The 20835-nt window shown below is 40.9% G+C and overlaps 2 protein-coding genes across 2 annotated transcripts; one reads left to right on the top strand and one right to left on the bottom strand.

The window, feature by feature from the left end:
* Positions 1-260: 260 nt before the first annotated feature.
* LOC111373626 lies at positions 261-785 on the bottom strand. The gene has a single exon (XM_022996182.1). The coding sequence runs from the start codon at positions 783-785 to the stop codon at positions 261-263; it is 525 nt and encodes a 174-aa protein (XP_022851950.1).
* Positions 786-18217: 17432 nt separating this feature from the next.
* On the top strand, positions 18218-18784 carry LOC111373619 (glycine-rich cell wall structural protein 2-like). The gene is made up of 2 exons (XM_022996173.1): positions 18218-18545; positions 18597-18784. The coding sequence occupies exons 1-2, from the start codon at positions 18218-18220 to the stop codon at positions 18782-18784; spliced, it is 516 nt and encodes a 171-aa protein (XP_022851941.1).
* The last annotated feature ends 2051 nt before the right edge of the window (positions 18785-20835 follow it).

Here is a 20835-nt window from a genome sequence, read left to right as displayed (position 1 = left end):
TCAAATTAAAACAATCCAATAATCACAATAAAGCAGTATGCCATAAACTTAATCACAGGGTATGACTTTATACCTCACAAGGATGGTATGTGAAATAAGATGTATATATGAACAGAAGATAAGAATTCATTCAGCAGACTGTAATAGTAATACCACCAAAAGGCGCCAAATCACAATCTTCGTCTTCTTCTGTTTCTTCATCCTCCAGTACTTCGCAGAGATAAAGAACATTGTTACCTCTGATAACAATTAAGACAATCCTAAGTATCTATAAGCTCCTGAAGTTGCCTCTCCAATTCCTCCAATCGGGCAATCCATTCAGTTTTGATGCATAAGGGTCTAACACTAGTGTAGTCTACAGCCCCTTGGATTTCTCGTTCAACAAATTTTCCATCTCCAGATATAGTGTCCCTTTTGTCTTTCTTTTTCTTGGATTTGTGGGCAGTGGCTCTTTGTAGTGCCCATAATACATCAGCGCCGCTCAGCTGTCTCTTTTGTTCGTCTTTTGACTCTGGATTTTGTTGATTTCTAGACTTGTTGAAGGTGTTTCGCATTCGCAGTGGTTTATTGGATTTGAGTGCACTGGCACCACCAATATATTGGGCGGATTCTTTATCTTGATGGTCGGATTTGAGGCTCTTAACGGCGAAGGAAACACTTCTTTGCGGCAGTGGCGGTCTGGTGGTGGAGATGGTATTGGGAAGCCATGGTCTTTGATGTGGGAGTGGCAGCGCAGCCGACATCGGTTTTTGCGTCTGCGGCTTCTGGCATTTCCTCTTGGCCATCGACTATGAAAATCCACCCAAAATAATTTTGTGGCCGATTTTCGTTTCCCTTTGTCTGTCTGGTTTGGCTAACCTGAAAAGTTGTCAACTTATTTTTAAAAGGGATTTTGCCACTTATTCATAAAAATGATACACATGTGGTTACCAAAAGTAATGTAAAGGAAAAATAATGTGTAAAAAAGTTGATTGTATTTTAAATTGATAAATAGTGAAGTGACATGTGAACATTATATAATTCCATATATAAATTTTAATGTACATGTAACAAGATCCTTTTAAAAGCCTCGTTTGGACTCCAATTTGAAAAAAAATGCATTTTTTTTTCTCTCAATCTTTTCAACGACATAGTTTCTAATAATTTATAATGTTGCACATAAATTCAAAACTTTTCATTATTTCTTTAACCACACATTAAGGTCCCGTTTGGTACTCATTTTTTTTAAATATATTTTTCTCTCTTTTCTTTTCAATCAAATTAAAATAATATTACACATAAATCAAAAACTTTTCCTTATTTTTCAACCACACATTTTCCATCAATTTACTATTCAAAAATACATTTTTTTTTACATAAAAATGGCTCTCAAACACCCTCTAAAAATAATAATAATAATAATAAATCACTTTCTAAAATACATCTTCCCCAATAATAAAACCCAAGCAGGGGGTTAGTAGTAAAAAAATATTCCTTATTTTCAATTTTGTTAATAAAACTTATTTAAATATGATTAATTTCACTCGTAAGTAAAAATTTACAATCTTATTGGCTAGTGAGCTTGAGTTCTTATTTCCAATTCTTAACAAAAAATATATATATTATTTATACTTTGCTAAACTTATAAATTTAGCCAAACATGATTGTCAATCAGAATAATAACTTGTTTCTAGCTTTCATCAATTAAAAAATAATACTTATTATTATTTTACTTAAAGTATACTTTTTAAGCTTAGACAAACAACTATTACTTATAAATACTTTATTTATAACTAGGCATGTAAATTACTTATTGGCAGAAGTTTCATGGACAGCAAAATGAAATTCAGTACACCTAAGAGAAACTATTTGAAGTGAAAACTGATTTATTTATTATTTTCGAAAAATATGTAATTGAAAAATTGAAAGAAGTTATTGATTTACGTGTAAAATTATTTTAGAGGGAAAATGTGAATATTAAATGAGTTTGAAAATTGTTTTTGAATTACCTGTGCCAAACGATCGCTAAATTGTACGACTTGCTCAATGAATGTCACTCCTTTAAATTGGAATTAAGGCATAATCCAATTCTCATATCTAAAAATGCAGTATGATCCACTGAATCCACAAAGATGGCATGCCCTTTGGGTAAAAGTACTTGTAACAACAATAAAATTACAAGTATCATTTGGGATTTTGTCAAGTAGGCGAGTAGCAGCAGAATAAAACTTGGGAATTCCTCGAGCAAATTATGACACTAGTGCTATCACAAAGGCAACTAGTCACGATCTATTTCTTTAGAGTTTTACTACACGTACATCAAAGTTGACAATCCGATATACACTCTCCTCACATGAAAGAGGGCTCACGATTTTTTTATTGGACGTGGGCCCTCGAGTGTCAATCCCGATGTACAAATAGCATTTTTCATTTCTTCATCCTCTTACACCCCCACAAAATTAAAGAACATTATTATGTTAGCAAAAGCAATTCATTGATGATATCTTGACTCATTTAACCAAAGAGTGCAGTAATATACAAAACTCTTTTAAGCCCCTATTTGTAGATTAAATTTGAATCTTTAGTAAATTTGATAAAAGATTATAAAATGTGTGGTAGAATAGTTGTGTATTCAGTATCCTACAAATATAACACAACAACAAACTTCCTTCTCAACAAACTCATAGTTGTGTGTCTAATATTTTGCATACATCATGACTTCCTTAACTACCTTAAAATGATGTTAGTTTACCTTTATACACTTACAAAGAGGAGAAGAAAATCGAAATAATGTTTTACAGCATTACATCGAGAAAGGGATCAATCATTGAATATCCTGCATTTTCCAGTTATCCACAACCTAGGAGATCAATGGATCAGATACGTGAAAACTTTTGCACAACTAGAAAAAACATCCCTCACCCATCCCCAATATCGTGTCATGTTATAGTGAGCACACTTTCAAAAGATACGAACTAGCAACTGTTACGTGTTGTCATACTTGGTCAATCTATTTGGATCTATGACCCATTTAATCCGAACCACGTGGCATAGCCGAGGTGGAATGTATGGCCGAGGCCCTTCGTGTCGAGGCCCATATACCTAGGCCTGTGAAACTAGCCAAAGTCCATATGTCAAGGCCCATATATCAAGGCTTGTGAAGATAGTCGAAGCCTTAAAGCGGAAGTACTTCATGAGTGGCAGAAGCCCTGAATCCGAAGCCAAAGCAGAAGCCTTCGAACCGTGAAGGAGCGTCTTCCATGATCACTTCTCCCAAGAGATCTTCTATATAAAGATCTTGTTAAAATGATTGATTGAACGTTTGTTATAAGTGTACATGTCAAGTCTTGTCATTAGCATGGGGGTTCTGCAGCAAGTCAAGGATGATGCCTAGAATTGGATGTTTGGATTAAAGAGATGAGGCCACGTGCCACCTCATCCAAGGGCTGTCATTTCACATGTACCACTATAAATACTTCTCTTGTGCAAGATTAAAGGGCTAATGTAATAATCAATACAAGAAACCACACTTTACTCTCTCTTTCATATTATCTTACAATACAACACGAGTTCACACATATTTACATGCACATTTATGAGCACCGATTGATTATTATTGTACAATCGGATTAACAACATCCCGTCGAGTTCCGAACGTTCTCATCCCGCGTCGTTGAGCTACTCCCACGCCTCTAATCCATTCGTCTTACACCGTCCACATGTCTTAGCGTGTAGGACCTTCGCTCACGTGTGCGCGGGTGGGCCCGACATCTATTGGCAATATTTTTTGGGGTCAACAGATTGACGCCGTCTGTGAGAAACCATACCATAACCACGAACAACCTTGTGGAGAAAGCTTATTGAAGAGCATTTGGGCATCCCCCTTGAAAAAGAACAAGATGAAGCCCCACAACTTAGCAAAATTTGAAGAGTCAGACGAAAAGAAAATGAGTTCAAACGAAGACACACCCCCCAAGAGGGTAAGAGAAAATGCAAATGTGCCTCCTCCACCCGCTGCCCCAGCAGCTCGGCAAAGATCCACCACAACCAAAAAAGAGGTGGAATACAGGCGACGGCAGGGCTGTCAAGAGAAATGGCTGTCATGGTGGCTAACATATGGGATATTGCTAGCCAAAACTTGGCTATGAGGGAGCTCATGGCCCAAATGCAAGGCCAGAGAGGCTTCCCCATTCCTCCATATGCCCCTCAAGGGCACTACTAACAAGAAGATGAAATTCAAAGTCATAGAGCTGCCTCGCCGGACTATAGCCGAGGTGGAAGCCCATTTGAAAGGGAAGTGGAAGTTGATGTTTCCTCCAACTACGCTTCTGGCTGACCCATCGAGGTCCCATTGAACCATGATAACTTCTCACCTCCGTATGAGCAAAAGTCAAGACATAGGAGGGCAGGCAGTGTATTTGACAGAATTAGCCCCGCTGAACCGAGGCTTAGGCAATAGCAGACTCACCAGCCTTAGATAAGGCCACCGCCTCCACCTCCAATGCCCCAGCAGCTGGAAGAAAGGCATGAGAATGCCTCCCGTTTTGCTCCGCCTAGAAATAGGCACCAGAGGAGAGAGGAAAAGGCTAGGAACCATCGCGGAACCTCTCACCAACAACCACGACATGAGGCCGATGAATACGATTCAGATGAGCAGCAGAGGTCCTGTGACTTGGACAATGACGATGAGAATTTTCCGTTTTCAAGGGAACTAAGGAGTGCCCAGGTTCCAAGCTACTATGTAATGCCAAAGATACCAAAGTATGACGGAAGAGGCGACCCAGAGAAGCACCTGAATGCTTATAAAACTCACATGAGCCTAAGGGGTGCCATCTCATTTGTGAAGTACAGAGCTTTCCACTTAACACTTAGTGGAGCGGTTGAAATTTAGTATAGTAGGTTATTGCCTGGGAGCATAAGAAGCTGGCTCGAGTTCAAGACAACATTCTTGAAGAGGTTCGCGGTAAGCAAAGAAGGAGAGGCCCCCATCCAACGTCTCCAAGAATGAGACAAGCACATGGGGAGTCCCTAAAGAGCTTCATATCACACTTCACCGAAGAGATGACGTATTGCGTGCAAGTCACCGACCGTGAGGCACTATCCACATTAAGGGGAGGTCTGACCATGAATACCCTATTCTTGAGGGATGTGCAAAATCAAGATCCCACCATCTATGATGCCCTACTCGAGATGATGAGGCGAGAAATCATCAATGAAGAATTGATTGAGCATAGGAACAGGGCAAGTAGATGCCTCCTACCTCCTCAAAGGTAGCGTGCTAGAGGACCGACCTCCCACCTGATGGACCACCAAATGAACCAGGCTGGAAATGAGAGTTCTGGTCAAGCACTTGTCACCACCACTTTGAACGTGGTCCCTACCTTGGCATATGAGGATATCAACCCAATTACTGACATCCAGCAGATAGAAACCCCACAAGGATCCCGTAGGGGGAGAAGCCGAGGCCGGGGTTCGGGACCTAGAAATAGGTCAAATCAGAACCCATCGGGATACTGTGTACACCATCGGTCCTATGGACACGACACAGCGGATTGTCGAGACTATGCACACTGCTCCCGGTTGAAACCCCCTAGGGATAGAAATGAATCGTCCCAGGCGAACAGGCCCCCGCCCAAGCACGACAACTGATGTGGGCATGAGGAGGCTACTACCTGTCAAAGGGATGCTCCCCACGACGAAGAGAGCGTGATAAAGAGAGGCCCAGAGAAGGGCGCAGACACCAAAGAAACCGACAAGCCCAGGATGAAGCCCCTATCCACGAGGTGGATACCATATTTGGAGGCACGTATGTTGGCGGTGAGACACGAAACGCCAAAAGGAATTACGCTCTAGAGGCTAAACACCCCCCTTTGGCAAGCTATATTATGGACAGTAGCTCCTAGAGGAACTAAGTTTCACCCATTGTCTTTACCTAAGAGGACGTCGAAAGAGTTCACTACCCCCACTACGATGCACTTGTTGTGAGAGTCGTCATAGCCCGAAAAGGGCTCAAGCAAATGTTAGTTGACAACGGTAGCTCTGTCAACATTCTATTCGGATCCGCCTTTGACAAGATGATATTGGATCATCAGTTGACACCCACCACAACTCCTTTGTACAGATTTACCAGAGATAGCATCACTCCAAGGGGAAACATAACACTTGCATTGGAGATGGAAGGGTCTCCCCAAACTACGATAAACTTCATGGAGTTCCTCATTGTCGACGGTCGATCGGCCTACCATGGAGTATTAGGTAGGCCAGCCCTAAAAGAATTGGGAGCAGTCATCTCCATCCACCACCTATGCATGAAATTCCAGACAAAAAATAGGGTGGCAACAGTGAAAGGCGGCCAAAGAGGATCGAGAAAATGTTATCTAAGCTCCATAAAAAAGATAGAGCCTCGGGACGTCCATGTAATCATAGCCGATATAGTTATGGCTGATGTCCCAAGTGATGCTCCCACTGAACCAGAAGATATCGATATGATTGATGCACCACCCAATTCGGAGGTATTGGTCATTGATGTGATCGATCCCCGCATAATTGAACACGAACCTCAAGTATCCCCAGTTGAGGAACTTGAGAGCTTCTCGGTAGACCCCCGAGACCCATCCAAGGTGCTGAAAGTAGGTAAGGGCTTATCCAACATTTTGAAGGAAAAGATTAAGGATTTCCTAAGTAGGAACCTTGATGTCTTTGCTTGGAGGCATGAAGACATGGTAGGCATAGACCCCAAGGTCAGTTGCTACCACCTGAAAGTCGATCCTAAGGTTGACCCGCACAGATAAAAAAGGAGAGCACTCTATCCTGAAAGGTACGAGGCTCTGAAGGAAGAGGTTCAGAAGCTCATCAAAAACGACTTTATCAGGGAGGCTACCTATCCGAGGTGGGTCTCCAACCTAGTTTTAGTGAAGAAACACAACGGCAAGTGGAGGGTGTGTATCGATTTCACCAACCTCAACAGAGCTTGCCCTAAAGACAACTTTCCTCTCCTAAGGATTGACCAACTAGTAGACTTTACGGCTGGGCACGAGTCCGGCTACAACCAAGTACCCATGCACCCGGCTGATGAGGAGCACACCTCTTTCATCATAGACCGAGGACTTTATTGTTATAGGATGATGCCCTTTGGATTGAAAAACGTCGGAGCGATAAACCAAAAGCTCGTCAACAAAATATTTATGGACCTCATCGACAAGACAATGGAGGTATATGTGGATCACATGTTGGTAAAGAGTTTAGAGGCTGAGGACCACATAACGCACCTCAACAGCACCTTCCAAATCTTGAGAAGATCTAGGATGAGGCTCAACCCCCTCAAGTGCGCCTTTGGAGTGGCCTCCAGCAAATTCTTAGGATACATGGCCAATCAACGTGGAATTGAAACTAACCCTAAGAAGATTGAGGCCCTATACAAGATGAGATCCCCCCCAAAAGCCAAATGAGGTGCAAAGTTTGACCGGGCGAGTGGCCGCACTTCACCACTTCGTCTCCAAAGGTACAGACAAATGCCTCTCATTTTTCAAAGTGCTGAAAGTTGGGAAGAAGTTCCAATGGAACGAGAAATGTGAAGAGGCCTTCCAAGGCCGGAAAAGGCACCTAGGACAGGCCCCCTCCTCTCCAAACCGAAGCCCGGAGAGATCCTACAGCTATATCTGGCCGTCTCCAATGAGGCCATCGGTTCGATTCTAACCCGAGAAGAGGGGATCGCCCAACTCGTTTACTATACAAGTAAAGCACTCCTATCGTCGAAAACCTGTTACCTCGATATGGAGAAGCTCGCTTTGGCCTTGATCACGTCCTCCAGGAAATTGAGACCCTACTTCCAAGCTCACACCATCCATGTGCTGACAAACTTTCCCCTAAGGTAGGTACTCCAAAAGCCCGATGCCTCAGGAAGATTATTGAAGTGGGCAGTGGAGTTAAGTGAATTTGACCTCATGTTCAAGGCTAGGGCACCCATCAAAGGTCAAGCCTTGGCTGACTTTGTGGCAGAATTCGCCAATTTACCCAAGGTAGATGAAATCATGGAACCCGTCGAGCCACCTACGTGGAACTTATTCATTGATGGGTAGGTTGGGGACGTCAGCTGAGGTGCTGGAGTTGTCCTCATAAGCCTTGAAGGTCACAAGCTAAACTTAGCGGTGAGGTTCAGGTTCAAAGCCACCAACAATGTAGCAGAATATGAGGCACTTCTTGCAGGCCTCAGGCTTACCAAGGAAATGCAAGTAAAGAGGCTACTCATCAGTAGTGACTCCCAACTGGTTGTTAGCCAGGTCAATGGTAACTTCTCAGCCAAGGACAAAACGATGGCCTCCTACTTGAAAATGGTGATGAACCTCATCCTATCCTTTGAAAAGTTTGAACTAACCCAGATCCCTCATATCGAAAATGCTCATGCGGATGCACTCTCCAAGCTTGCTAGTAGCAAGGATTCAGAACTACTCACAGTAGTACCTATAGAGCACCTCCTCCTGCCGTTAACCGAGACCCCCAATGTAATGTGGGTCGCTGGGACTCCCACCTGGATGCAACCCTCGAATTTGTACGAAAGTGTGACAAATGCCAACGATTCTCTTCGATACAAAAACAACCATCGCAGGACTTGACCGCGGTCTCCAGCCCTTGACCTTTCTCGAAATGGGGTGTGGACCTCATAGGTCCTCTACCTAAAGGTAGAGGAGGTACAAGCTTTGCAATTGTGGCCATTGATTACTTTACAAATTGGGTTGAGGCTGAACCACTGGCAAAAATCACAGAAGCTAACACTTCCAAGTTCTTGTGGAAGAATATTATATGCCGGTTCGGGATTTCCTACTCAATCGTCTCAGACAATGGTAGAAATTCGACAACAAGAAGGTCAAAGCACTATGCGAAGAACTCGACATCAAGAAGCACTTCTCCATGCCTCACCACCCACAAGCAAATGGCCAAGTTGAGGCGGTGAACAAAACAATCAAACACGTCCTGAAAAGGAAGTTTGATGTGTCAAAAGGAGCCTGGGTAGATGAGCTACCACAAGTACTTTGGGCAATCTGAACCACCATGAGGACCCCTACCGGGGAAACACCTTTTCTCATAGCATATGGTACTGAGGCGATGAGCCCCGTTGAGATCGGATTTCTATCTCCAAGACGTCTGCATTTTAGTGAGATGACAAACGATGAGCTTCGGAGGTACGACCTCGACTTCATCGAAGAAAGAAGAGATGACTCCCAGTTGAAGCTCGACATATATTAAAGAAAGATGATGAAGTATTCAACTCAAAGGTAAAGAAGAGATCATTCCAAATCAACGACTTGGTCCTTAGGAGAGTCTTCCTCTCCTCAAAGGAACCTGGTTCCGGTTCCCTGGGTCCGAACTTGGAAGGCCCATATAAAATCAGAGAAGAGATCCGGTCCGGGACTTACTGGATTGAAGACATGAACGTCAAGGCACAACCCCATCCATGGAACATCGAGCACCTCAGAATCTATTACCAATGAATGTACTATCTCGCTGGATGATCTTTCCCAGCTCTTGTAACATTTCTATAGTTCAATAAAATCCTATGATTAAATTAATGTTTGCATTACTCCATTACCTCGGAGGAGAGGCCAAGGTCCCATCTCTGGGCCACCTCGCTTGAACTCCGAGGCGCATGCACTTGCCTCCCTTTGATGAGGTTGAACGTTTAGGGGAGAAACCTCAACATGGCTGCACCATCCACCATGTTGGGAAGCGTTGTCACCTTGGAGGAGAGGCAGGGTCCCATCTTTGGGCCACCTCACTTGAACTCCGAGGCACAAGTACATGCCTTCCCTTGGCGTTTGGCAAGGCTGAACGCTAAGGGAAGAAGTCTCAACATGACTGCACCATTCACCATGTTGGGAAGCGTCGTCATCTCCGAGGAGAAGCTAACGTCCCATCTCTGGGCCACCTCGCTTGAACTCCAATGCGCAGGCACCTGCCTCCCTTTGGTGAGGCTGAACGCTAAGGGGAGAAGTCTCAACATGATTGCACCATCCACCATGTTAGGAAGCATCGTCACCTCGGAAGAGAGGCCATCGTCCCATCTCTGGGCCACCTCGCTTGAACTCTGATGCTCATATTCCCAGTTCAACTGCAACACGGTCCATTCTTAGGATCCCTTCAGGTTACAGTTATTAAGCTCAAGTACAATTCATTTGCTTAAGTCCCATATTGGTCATAACTCGTGAGGCTTGCATACAATTTATTTGTTCAAGTGATTGGAGTTAGGATGCCCAGTTAAAGTTATTTAGTTCTTCAATCAACATTATGTTCAATTACTTAACGAGGTCAACACACTTAAGAGAAAGAAACAATATTGAATAAAAAAGAGATTATATTGATTTTCAACTGAGATTACAAAAGGGGGGCCTGAGGCCAGTACATCATGCATTACTGAAAAGAAAACTATCCTAAGCTTGGGAAGATGATGAAGGTGCCTCTGCAGCTGGGACTTCCGCAGCTTGAGCATTAGAATTTGCTTCTTCTGCCTCTGCTACCTTATCTCCCACCACTTCATCAACTGGGATTTGAGGTACTTTGTCCACAAACTCCGATCTGAGTTGCGACAGATCCTAATTGAGATACAACTCCTCAGCCCACTCCATCACCTCGGCATAAGCAAAGCTCCTCTAGTAAGTGTTGAAGCTCTTGTACTCCTCGGTGTTATACAAGTTGGCAATGTAGTCCTTCACCACTTCTTCCTTTGCCTCTTGGGCCTCCCTCCTTGCCTTGGTGGCATCATCCACATACCATTTAATTTGGCCTTCCAAGAACTGGTATGCATCTTGGGCTGATGCCAATGCCAAATTTGCCTTCTCCAAGGCTTCGACAGTTACCTTCTGGTGGTCATTGGAAACCTCCACCTTCTTAATCAAGGAGGCAACATCGCACTAGGACTCATGTATCTCCCTCTTCAATGCCTCTATCTAAGCCAAGGCAAACTCCAGCTTGGCCGATTCTTCAAGTTTTTGGGCCCTAGCTTCCTCAGCCTCGGCCCTAGCTGCCTTCAGCTCCTCTACAAGGGAGGCCGTCTTCCTCCCTAAGGACTGGGTCCTCGTTTAACAGTCAGTTAGGGCCTCCCTACACTCCAGTGCGAGGCCAAAAGTCCTAACACTTCGGCTCACAAGAGCCCTCGTCAAGTCCGTGGCATCACAGGCGGAGGCATGCAGCTACCACCAATCCGTCCAAAATTTATAAAAACTTTCAGTAGCGCCTCGGACCTCTGTTTGGCAGCCTCCTTCTCGGCCACCTCAGCTTGCCTCCTTGCAGCCTCTTCCCTCGCCTCTTCAGTCTTGGCACGCCTAACCATTTCAATCTTAACTGCTTTCGAGGTGACTTCTAGTAGCTTCGGCTGTCCGGCTTCTTTGTCTTCATAGGACACAAAAGTCCCAAACTTGCCAGACGAGCTGGAGATGTGACCAGCTTCCTCTTCTTCGGCTCCTCAGGGACTTTCTCCTTCCCCTGAGGCTCCTTAGACTTTTCTGGCCTCTGGGGGTCCCCTCTTCGAAAGCCCACAATGTGCTGTCCTTGGAGAGATGCTCCATTCTACCTTGGACCTCTTTGGTGCCACTTAACCTCGGCTTCAGGGGCCTCGCCTTCACAGTGGAGGTTGCCTTAAATATGGACACCATGTCAGGAGCTGGGTACTCCTTCCTCTTAAACTTGTCTGCAGAACATAGTGTGTCAGTATCAAAACGAAAACATAAAAATATACAAGTATGGGAGCTTTGTACCCTTGGAGACCATTAGCTCAAAATCGAGGAAATAGCGACTTCTGTCGATGAGGTGGTCGAAGTGGCGAAACTTCAGAGGTCTCTTGTAAATGTCCTATATCACTTCAAACTTCTCCTTGCTCAGCTCGAACCTCGTACTACTGTCTGCAAAGGACGCCTCAACAGTTAGAAAAATAAAATTTTTAATACAGATTACAAACTTGGGCTGGGAGACTCACGAGCTTCGTAGTACTGGATCGGTACTGTGCAACCCAGGGCTTTGTCCCCCTCCACTGCCTGCCACCTGGCTCACACCCAAAACCACGACTCCTTCTACCCCTTGATGGAAGAAGGTAGTCCCACCACAAATCGTGCATGAGCCCCCCAAGGAGTTAGGTAATACCACCCCCTCGACTCCTTCCCTATTACCATAGGCTAGAACAGGGTCATGAAGACGTGGAGAGGCATGTCCTCCCCAAGTGATACTTCCTTCTACAGGAAGTATAAGTCGACTAACTAGCTCCACCCATTTGGTAGAACCTGGGTCGGCGACAGCATGAAGTTCCTCAACACCGCCCTAAAGAAGGGATACAGAGGAAGATGCATACCTGCCTTAAACAGGTATTCACTCACCACCACACAACCGGGCCTCGGATAACAGGCCCGCTCATGGGCTTCGGGAACTAACATTTCCACATAGTGAGGCACACAGTACCTCTCCCTAATCTCCCCCAGCCTCTTCCATGTCATATTTGAAGGCACCCTAGATGCCCCCACTCTTCCTATAGTCTACTGGCTCTTCGATCATACCATACCTGTCCACCTCGGAATCTCTCCCGTGACTGACCCCATGGCCCAATGACGCTATAGTGACCAACTCCCTACCTGAAGTGGACTCTATCTCAGAAATGACTAAGAACGCAATAAAAGGAGGATTTTCTGTGAAAAATACCTACTGAAAAACTACGCGAACAGAAAGTGCCGAAAAAGCGGTGAATGGACAGCTTCAACGCCGGAAAGTTTAAGCTCTAAGAGAAGAAATAAGATGGCAAGTGCTGAAAAATCCAAAAATAGGGAGTTCTCTCGCCTTTTATAAAGGGTCAGGACGAACCCCCACGGTCAGATCGAAGCTCATTCAATCTGGACCCTTAATTTTAAATCAAATCCGATGCGTAGAATTCAAACGATTTTTCAAACCTACGCCTCAGACTTAAGCGTATCTCCCACACACACCTCATCCAACGCGTTTGCTTCTAGAAGTTCCAGCTGTTCTAATAATTACGATTTTAATTTGACGGCAGCAGGCGCCTTGGAAGTTGCAACAATTCAGCCACCTTTCCTCGAAAACATGCGCAAAATATCAAATCATTGGCACAACTGCCAAGGAACAATTATTGTCAATAAACCTCGGCTTCATCTTCAACATTCAGCCATCAAGTCTCACAGGTTCGGTTTCCCAACCACCTCAAATTCATCTTCAACATTCAGCCATCAAGCCTCACAGGTTCGGTTTCCCAACCACCTTGACATCATCTTCAACATTCAACCATCAAGTTTCGCGAGTTCGGTTTCCTAACCACCTCGGCTTCATCCACAACATTCAGCCATCAAGCCTTGCAGGTTCAATTTTCCAACCACCTCGACTTCATCTTCAACATTCAGCCATCAAGCCTCGCAGGTTCGGTTTCCCAACCACCTCGGCTTCATCTACAACATTCAGCCATTAAGCCTCCCAGGTTCGGTTTTCCAACCACCTCGGCTCATCTTCATCTTTCAGCTTTCACAAGCCTCGCACATTCAGTTCATTCCACCACCTCGGCTTCTTCATCATTCACTCACAACAACACATTTCTAACTCCAACCATGATGTAAATATCTATAGTTGGACTTGGAGGACTATTGTTACGTGTTGTCATACTTGGTCAACCTACTTCGGCTTATGGCCCACTCAATCCGAACCACGTGGCACTCTAGCCGAGACGGAATGTATGTCCGAGACCCTTCATGCCGAGGCCCATATACCTAGGCCTATGAAACTATCTGAAGTCCATATGTCGAGACCCATATACCAAGGCCTGTGAAAATAGCTGAAGCCCTAAAGCGGAAGTACTGCGTGAGTGGCAGAAGCCCTGAATCCGAAGCCGAAGCAGAACCCTCCGAACCATGAAGGAACGTCTTCCATGATCATTTCTCCCAAGAGATCTTCTACATAAAGATCTTGCTAGAATGATTGATGTAACGTTTGTCATAAGTGTACATGTCAAGTCTTGTCATTAGTATGAGAGTTCTGCATAAGCAATAAATGCGCAGCAAGCTAGCAAGTCAAGGATAATGCCTAGGATTGGATGTTTGGATTAAAGAGATGAGGTCACGTGCCACCTCATCCAAGGGTTGTCATTTCACATGTTCCACTATAAATACTTCCATTGTGTAACATTAAAGGGTTAATGCAAGAATCAATACAAGAAACCACACTTTACTCTCTCTTTCATATTATCTTACAACACAATACGAGTTCACACATATTTACATGCACATTCATGAGCACCGATTGGTAATTATTGTACAATCGGATTAAGAACATCCCGCCGGATTCCGAACGTTCTTGTCCCGCGTCATTGAGCTACTCCCATGCCCGTGATCCGTTCGTCTTAGACCGTCCACGTGTCTTAGCGTACAGGACCTTCGCTCACGTGTGCGCGGGTGGGTCTGACATCTGTTGACAATATTTTTTAGGGTCAACAACAACCATAAGTCAAAATAAAATTAAAAGTTGACGACATACCTGATTTTGGAAAATAACTATCCTCAGATCAATCAAATCTTGTGGAAGAAAACCTTTTTTTTTTTCACCCTTGATGAATTTATCCTCTCATCAAAGAAATAAGAAGAGAAAAAGAAGAAAATAAAAAATTAATTCATAAAGGGTGCCATCATTTACATCCATAATTTTTACATATTCATCCCTTTTTATATACAACCATATTAATATTAAAATTTTAAAAAAAAATTACTATTTTCATCCACATCAAATTCAAATATTGTCCTTATTAAATTCATTCATTTAAAGATTATAAATCAACAAAAATTTTATATATTCATCTCACTCTAAATACATCTCTAATACAATTTCAAAAATTTTAAAAATACAATGTTCACCCATTCACTATCAACATCTATTATGGTTCTTACTTTTCTTTTTCTATATTGTCATGTCAGTACTTTAATATTTAGTTGTAAAGGTTAGGGATCTCTTTTCTTGAATTCATTAGATTCTCTCAAGAGTATACTGCTCACTTGACCAAACAAATCCCTCCTTGAATCATATGTTAATTTATTTATTTATTTATTTTTGCATATGAGCTAATAATTTTGATCATTTGTGTTTTGGTTGGTAATTTTAACTTTGATTCTTTTTATAATGTAAGAATATTTGGACATGTATTAAAACTTTTTTTAAAATTTCTCGTATACTTTCATATATTAAACTAATACTTAAAACAAAGCATAAAAAAAAAAAAGCTTCCATTTTCCATAACATGAAAGAATTATAAATAAAATAAAGTGTTTTTTTTTTAAATTTCAGTCGAAGGGGATATTTTTATTATTATTAGGGTTTTATGATTTTAGTTAAAAATAATATTTTATGATTATTAGAATTTTAGTTAAACACAAACTCTAAAAAATATAAAAATGTTCAAAAGATTTTATGAAGATAAATATTAATTGATGAATTTAGAACGACGTATTTTTATTTAATTTTAATGTCTATTTAGGGAAATTTATATAAGATTAAAAATATAATATATTTATCTTTTGGGTAATTATATTACCACGACAAATTTACTTGTTACACCACAATTTTAATTACGTTTTTATTTACTTAAATGACCATAAGTAGAATTTTAATTACCCACAAGTTTATATGAATTTTTAACATAAAACATTTTTTGAAGACACCACAATCACGATCTTTAACCTGTCCCTCTAATCCTTCTCTCTACGACTGGTGTAGAGAGAAGGTTTCATGGGTGTTTGATCTGTGTTCATTAATTTCGTTATTCCTTTCATTTCCTAGTTCTGTTGATAATTGATCTCTGGTGTTGTTTTCAAGCGCAAAAGGTTTCATTTTTAACTATATGTACTCGGTGGAGTGAAGAGCGTGATAGAAAAAGTGAGAAACTGGGGGATCTTGTATTACATAGATTTCTTTTGATCTGTATTTTATTTCATTAGTATTTGCAATTCGGCCTCTCCTCTTTAGATCATTGCAAATGTATGTTGACTGTGAGGATTGCTGAGTTTCATATATATGATTTTTGGGTGTGATTGCAGATGGATCTTCATGAGAGGAATTTGTTTAGGTAAGAATGCGTGGAGAAAGAGGGGAAAATGAGAAATAATAATGGGAACAGACGTACACTAATATTGTAAATTTTTATTGGATTGTGATTATAATTGTAATCTTGTTGTTGTGTATATATTAAAAACACATTTTAATTGTGGTGTAGTTATAATGTTGTAATTATGTTTTATTATTACATAAATAATATAATTCTTTAATTATTTTATATACTCGACTAAATCTAGGTTACAATTTGAAGTATCCATCAAGGGTACAATTTTAAGCACGACGAAATCAAAAGTCTTCTTCTTAGGCATGGCCCGACTTAATGCCCACATGCCTCGTCTATCTAAATCATAGCCAAACTATCTTTCACTTGTATATCTTGTGCTCATTTTATTTTCCGTGTTGGCAGTTGCTTGATTATCGAGGGCAAATGGTTGTCGGACTCTGTCTTCTGGGATGGTGGCACTTGCTCCTAATTGTGTATTTTAGTGTACATGTGACACATAGGTGGACGTGGAGGTGGTTGAGATCTGATGGCCACTTGATCGAATAGATTTTGAGGTCAAATACATACAGTGCATGCAAATTAACTTTTTCAGAAACTTATGCGCAATAATGAGTCCACCTTCGGGGTACATAAATTAACATCCTAAGATGATTGTACTAGCAAACGTATAACACCTAGGAAGCAATTAAATATGTCACACTTCGTATTAAACAATCTCTGATAAAAATGTTTCATTATTTCATCACAAAGTTTCCTGATAAGTTGATTATGTGGTGCACAACACTTGGAGTCCACTTCAAGGTACATAAACATCCTAAGATGAGTGTACACCAAGGAAGTCAAGCAAATTTGCCACGCTAGACAAAAAAAAAATCTCTAGTAATAATGGTTCATGATTTAGTCAAAGCTTTCCAGTTAAATATAAATATGTAGGGCCGAATGGTATTGTTCACTTTTATTTTCAACTATGAATCAACTTTCGCGATAAAGACGAGTTTTCTTTGTAGAGAACAAACGTGAGATGAAAAACACATGTTATCCTCTTCTTCGTTAGAGTAAAACCCAATAATGAAAATGGACAAAACTCTTACATTAATAATCAACTTCGATTTTTTATTTCATAATATTATCGTTATTGGTATTACGAGTGTATTTGAAGCTTTAGTTAATTTATTTTCTTAAGAAATAGGAGATTGAAAACAAGTAAAAACCTTAATAATGCGTACTAATTTCTTTGGCCCATCTTATGATATTACTAGAACCAGAAATTAGATATGATTGAATAGAAAGTGCAAGCATGATGTTATGCATATGGCCACTGATTAAACTTGGCGGCAGTTGAGCCCACATTTGACATTCCAAGGATGCGTACCCTCGAAGAAAGCAAAACCCCACTAACCTATGCAGATGGGATGGTGAGTTAGTGGAAGGAGACTTGCTAGTGGTTTTCGATTTGGGATTTTTATCGAGTAAGTGTTGTCTCCCATCAAAATCAAAGCTAATAAGCTGGAAAATCATCACACCACTCGTGAATTTGATACGTTAAAATAAATTCAACATTAATAAGACTAAAGAAAGAAGATTAGACTATAGTATGTACGTGTAGTCAAAGGAATGTAATTAGATAAGCACGAAGTCGTGACATCTTGCATATCTCTTATTCTTAAAATCAGACGCGCTATAATGACAAAAATAAATGGGATGATTACATATGTGCGAACTAACTCCAAAAATCCATCCATGTTCGAAATCTATAAGGTCCCATTGGTAATTTTAATACCCTTGGTGGATTTCAAGTGTGAAAGAGGAGTAAAGTGGAGCTGCAGCATATGTAAGTGTAATTATTGGTCCCTATATCCTCAAGTCAAAAGTGGGATAAATGAGATGATTTGCATGAATGAAACCAAAGCGACAGTACACCACTTCCGACACTCCTAGCCAACACCACTATCGAATTATCCCAATAGGAAACTCGTTTCTAACTAGCCATCTCGTTAAAGATGCTACTAGAAATTATGCAACTTTGGAAAACTTGAGGTTTCTACACCTATAAATAGGGATCCTACATTAAAGTTCTTCTACGTGAGTTTTATGAGTAACTCGTATTTACATACTAAGAAAATTGTGTACATTGTACTTGTTTGAGTTTGGAAAATGGGGTGGGCTAAGGGGATAGGAGCTGCATTGATCTTGGTTATGATCTTTGTGGACCTTGCCTTTGCTGCTAGGTTGGGAAAGACCGGTGATAAAGGGGGAGGAGTTGAAGGGAGAGGCGGTTCGACTGTTGGATCGGGCTCAGGTTATGGTTCAGGGCATGGCTCTGGGAGTGGGTCTGGATATGGCAGAGGTGGAGGAGGTGGTGGTGGGGGAGGTGGTGGTGGTGGCGGAGGAGGAGCATCCGGTTCTGGTAGTGGTTCAGGGTCTGGATATGGGTCTGGCTATGGCTCAGGTGGAGGAGGAGGAAAGGGAGGAGGTGGTGGAGGTGGTGGCGGCAAAGGTGGAGGTGGTGGAGGAGGAGGTGGCACTGGGTCAGGTAGTGGTTCTGGCTATGGAAGTGGCAGTGGCTCTGGATACGGGAGTGGTGGTGGAAAGGGTGGTGGAGGAGGCGGTGGTGGTGGAGGAGGAGGCGGAGGTGGTGGTGGAGGTGGCAACGGCAATGGCTCCGGTTATGGATCTGGACACGGTAGTGGTGGCGGTAATGGAGGATATGATGAACCATAAAGATATAAATGCATGAAACTTTTTCTATGCACACAATTCATATTTGACTATGATATTTTATATCTACCATATGCTTATGAAGATCATTTGTATAATTTATTTCAATCTGGCTATTTCAACTGCTTGAATAGTTAATAAATAAGTGTTGTTTAGCGCTACACAATACTCTCTTATTTAAGTTAAATACATTGTTAAAATTAATTGTTGATTTTAATTTTAATTTTAATCTTTTTGGCTGAACCAAACTGGGGCTAAATATCTTATATATTATGATGCGTATTTCTGGACTCGATCATCTAAATGATTTTTGTGTTTGCTATATGATCAGAGAGTTTGTTCTTTTAAACTTTAAAGTGAAATTTACTTTAAATAATTTTTTATATTATATATGTGAGGGTCGTAGTTACTGAACAGACAATATATGGCTTAAAATGCTCAATGTTTGGAGAGATGTAATCAAAGCTAGAAAGTAGGACGTGCTTAGAAGTGCCATGTTGTGAAAAATATAATTGATTTTTAAAGAAAATTATATTGAAAGATATACACAATTACTTCGGATCCTCAATTTTTTTTTTAGCGGTTTCCCCGAAATATCATAACAAACAAATCCCTTATTAGAAATGTTATCAGGCAACTTATATGACTGAGCTTAAAGTTTGTAACATCCATTATAAGCAAAAGTTTTACATTATCGCTTTATCAAAAAAATGGTTCACACACGATGACTATTCCATTCTAACTTTGATCTACAGCGTCCACCCCTCCCTGTTCGACGTTTACTTGACAATTTAAAAGAATACCAATTCATTTTTTTTTTTTTTTTCTGAAATGAAACTACTTCAAGCATTTGGAATCTAATAATAAACGAGAAAGATTGTTTTTATTGCATTTTTCAACTTTTATCAATACTAATAACTGTTTTGCTCTTATAAATTGTTGCCTCTTTAGATCCACACAAAAAATGACCTTATCGTTTAAATTTTCTTTTTTAATTTATCATCAATCAGTGCTACCTCCACAAGTTGACATATATTTTTATTTCTTTTATTGTCCATATTGGCATGACTACACATCATCTCAACATTATTGGATAGTCATGTTAAGATGAATAATATATACATACATACATACGTACGTATGTGTGTGTGTGTGAGAACCATTAAAGTGTAAAGACGTGTTGGACGTCCAGGCCCCTATGTGGCGCCCCCCTATTGAGAGGTCGCCTGTCACTGTCAGACGACCCCCCAATAGGGGGGCGCCAAATAGGCACGCCCCTGGACGTCCAGTTTTATCCAAAGTGTAAACCATAACACGGAAACCAATAGAAAGCCTTAGATCAATAGTTCAAAATTTAAAGGGTAAATTGCACGCCCATTCCCAACCTATAGATCGTTTTGCACTATTATTTTCAACCTTTTTCTTGGCATTTCACCCCAAACCTTTATTTTTAGTTGCAATTAGTCCCCACCGTACAAAACTTCTGTTAAGCTGACAATTGTAAATTGTGTTATCCACTTATTAACTAGCTGATGCATAATTAATTATTTCGCGTTTACAATGCATTTCTACGAATCCCCTTGCTGAATGATCTCTTCCATTTATTATTAAAAATTGGGTTATGTCACTTTGACAAGAAGTGGCTAACAAATGGAGTAACATAATGTTAATTGGCAAAATGTGATTGGATAAAAAACTAAATGTATTTAAAACAGTCCAATGCCAGTTGGTATTATGTCAATTATTATATCACTGTAGCATAAATCGTAAAAATTTGGTTTGAGAAAAAAAAAAAGAAAAAGAAAAAAGAAACAGTGACCAATACGGAAGACTAGTTTATTTGGGATACATCTTAATTAATTATAATTTCATTTTAAAATTCTCTTTGGATACAAATTATAAATAATTTATAAATATTATTTTAATTATCCAATTCTTTTAGTTCTCGTTTGATAGAGATTAAAGTTTTAATTTTAATTAAATTAAAGTAAAGTAAGTAAATGTTTTATGGGATTCATAATTCTTCTACCACATATTTTATTAAATTTTATTTA

The sequence above is a fragment of the Olea europaea genome, chromosome 2, assembly GCF_002742605.1.
Source record: "Olea europaea var. sylvestris chromosome 2, O_europaea_v1, whole genome shotgun sequence".
Lineage (NCBI taxonomy): Eukaryota > Viridiplantae > Streptophyta > Magnoliopsida > Lamiales > Oleaceae > Olea > Olea europaea.
This window is presented reverse-complemented; position numbering and strand designations above follow the sequence as displayed.

What these genes read in the sequence shown, in the direction of transcription:
- LOC111373626 (XM_022996182.1), bottom strand. Translation starts at nt 785, where the DNA reads ATGGCCAAGAGGAAATGCCAGAAGCCGCAGACGCAAAAACCGATGTCG.
- LOC111373619 (XM_022996173.1), top strand. Translation starts at nt 18,218, where the DNA reads ATGGGGTGGGCTAAGGGGATAGGAGCTGCATTGATCTTGGTTATGATC. An exon ending in AAAGGGAGGAGGTGGTGGAG is followed by an intron (nt 18,546 to 18,596) that starts GTGGTGGCGGCA and finishes GCACTGGGTCAG; the next exon opens with GTAGTGGTTCTGGCTATGGA.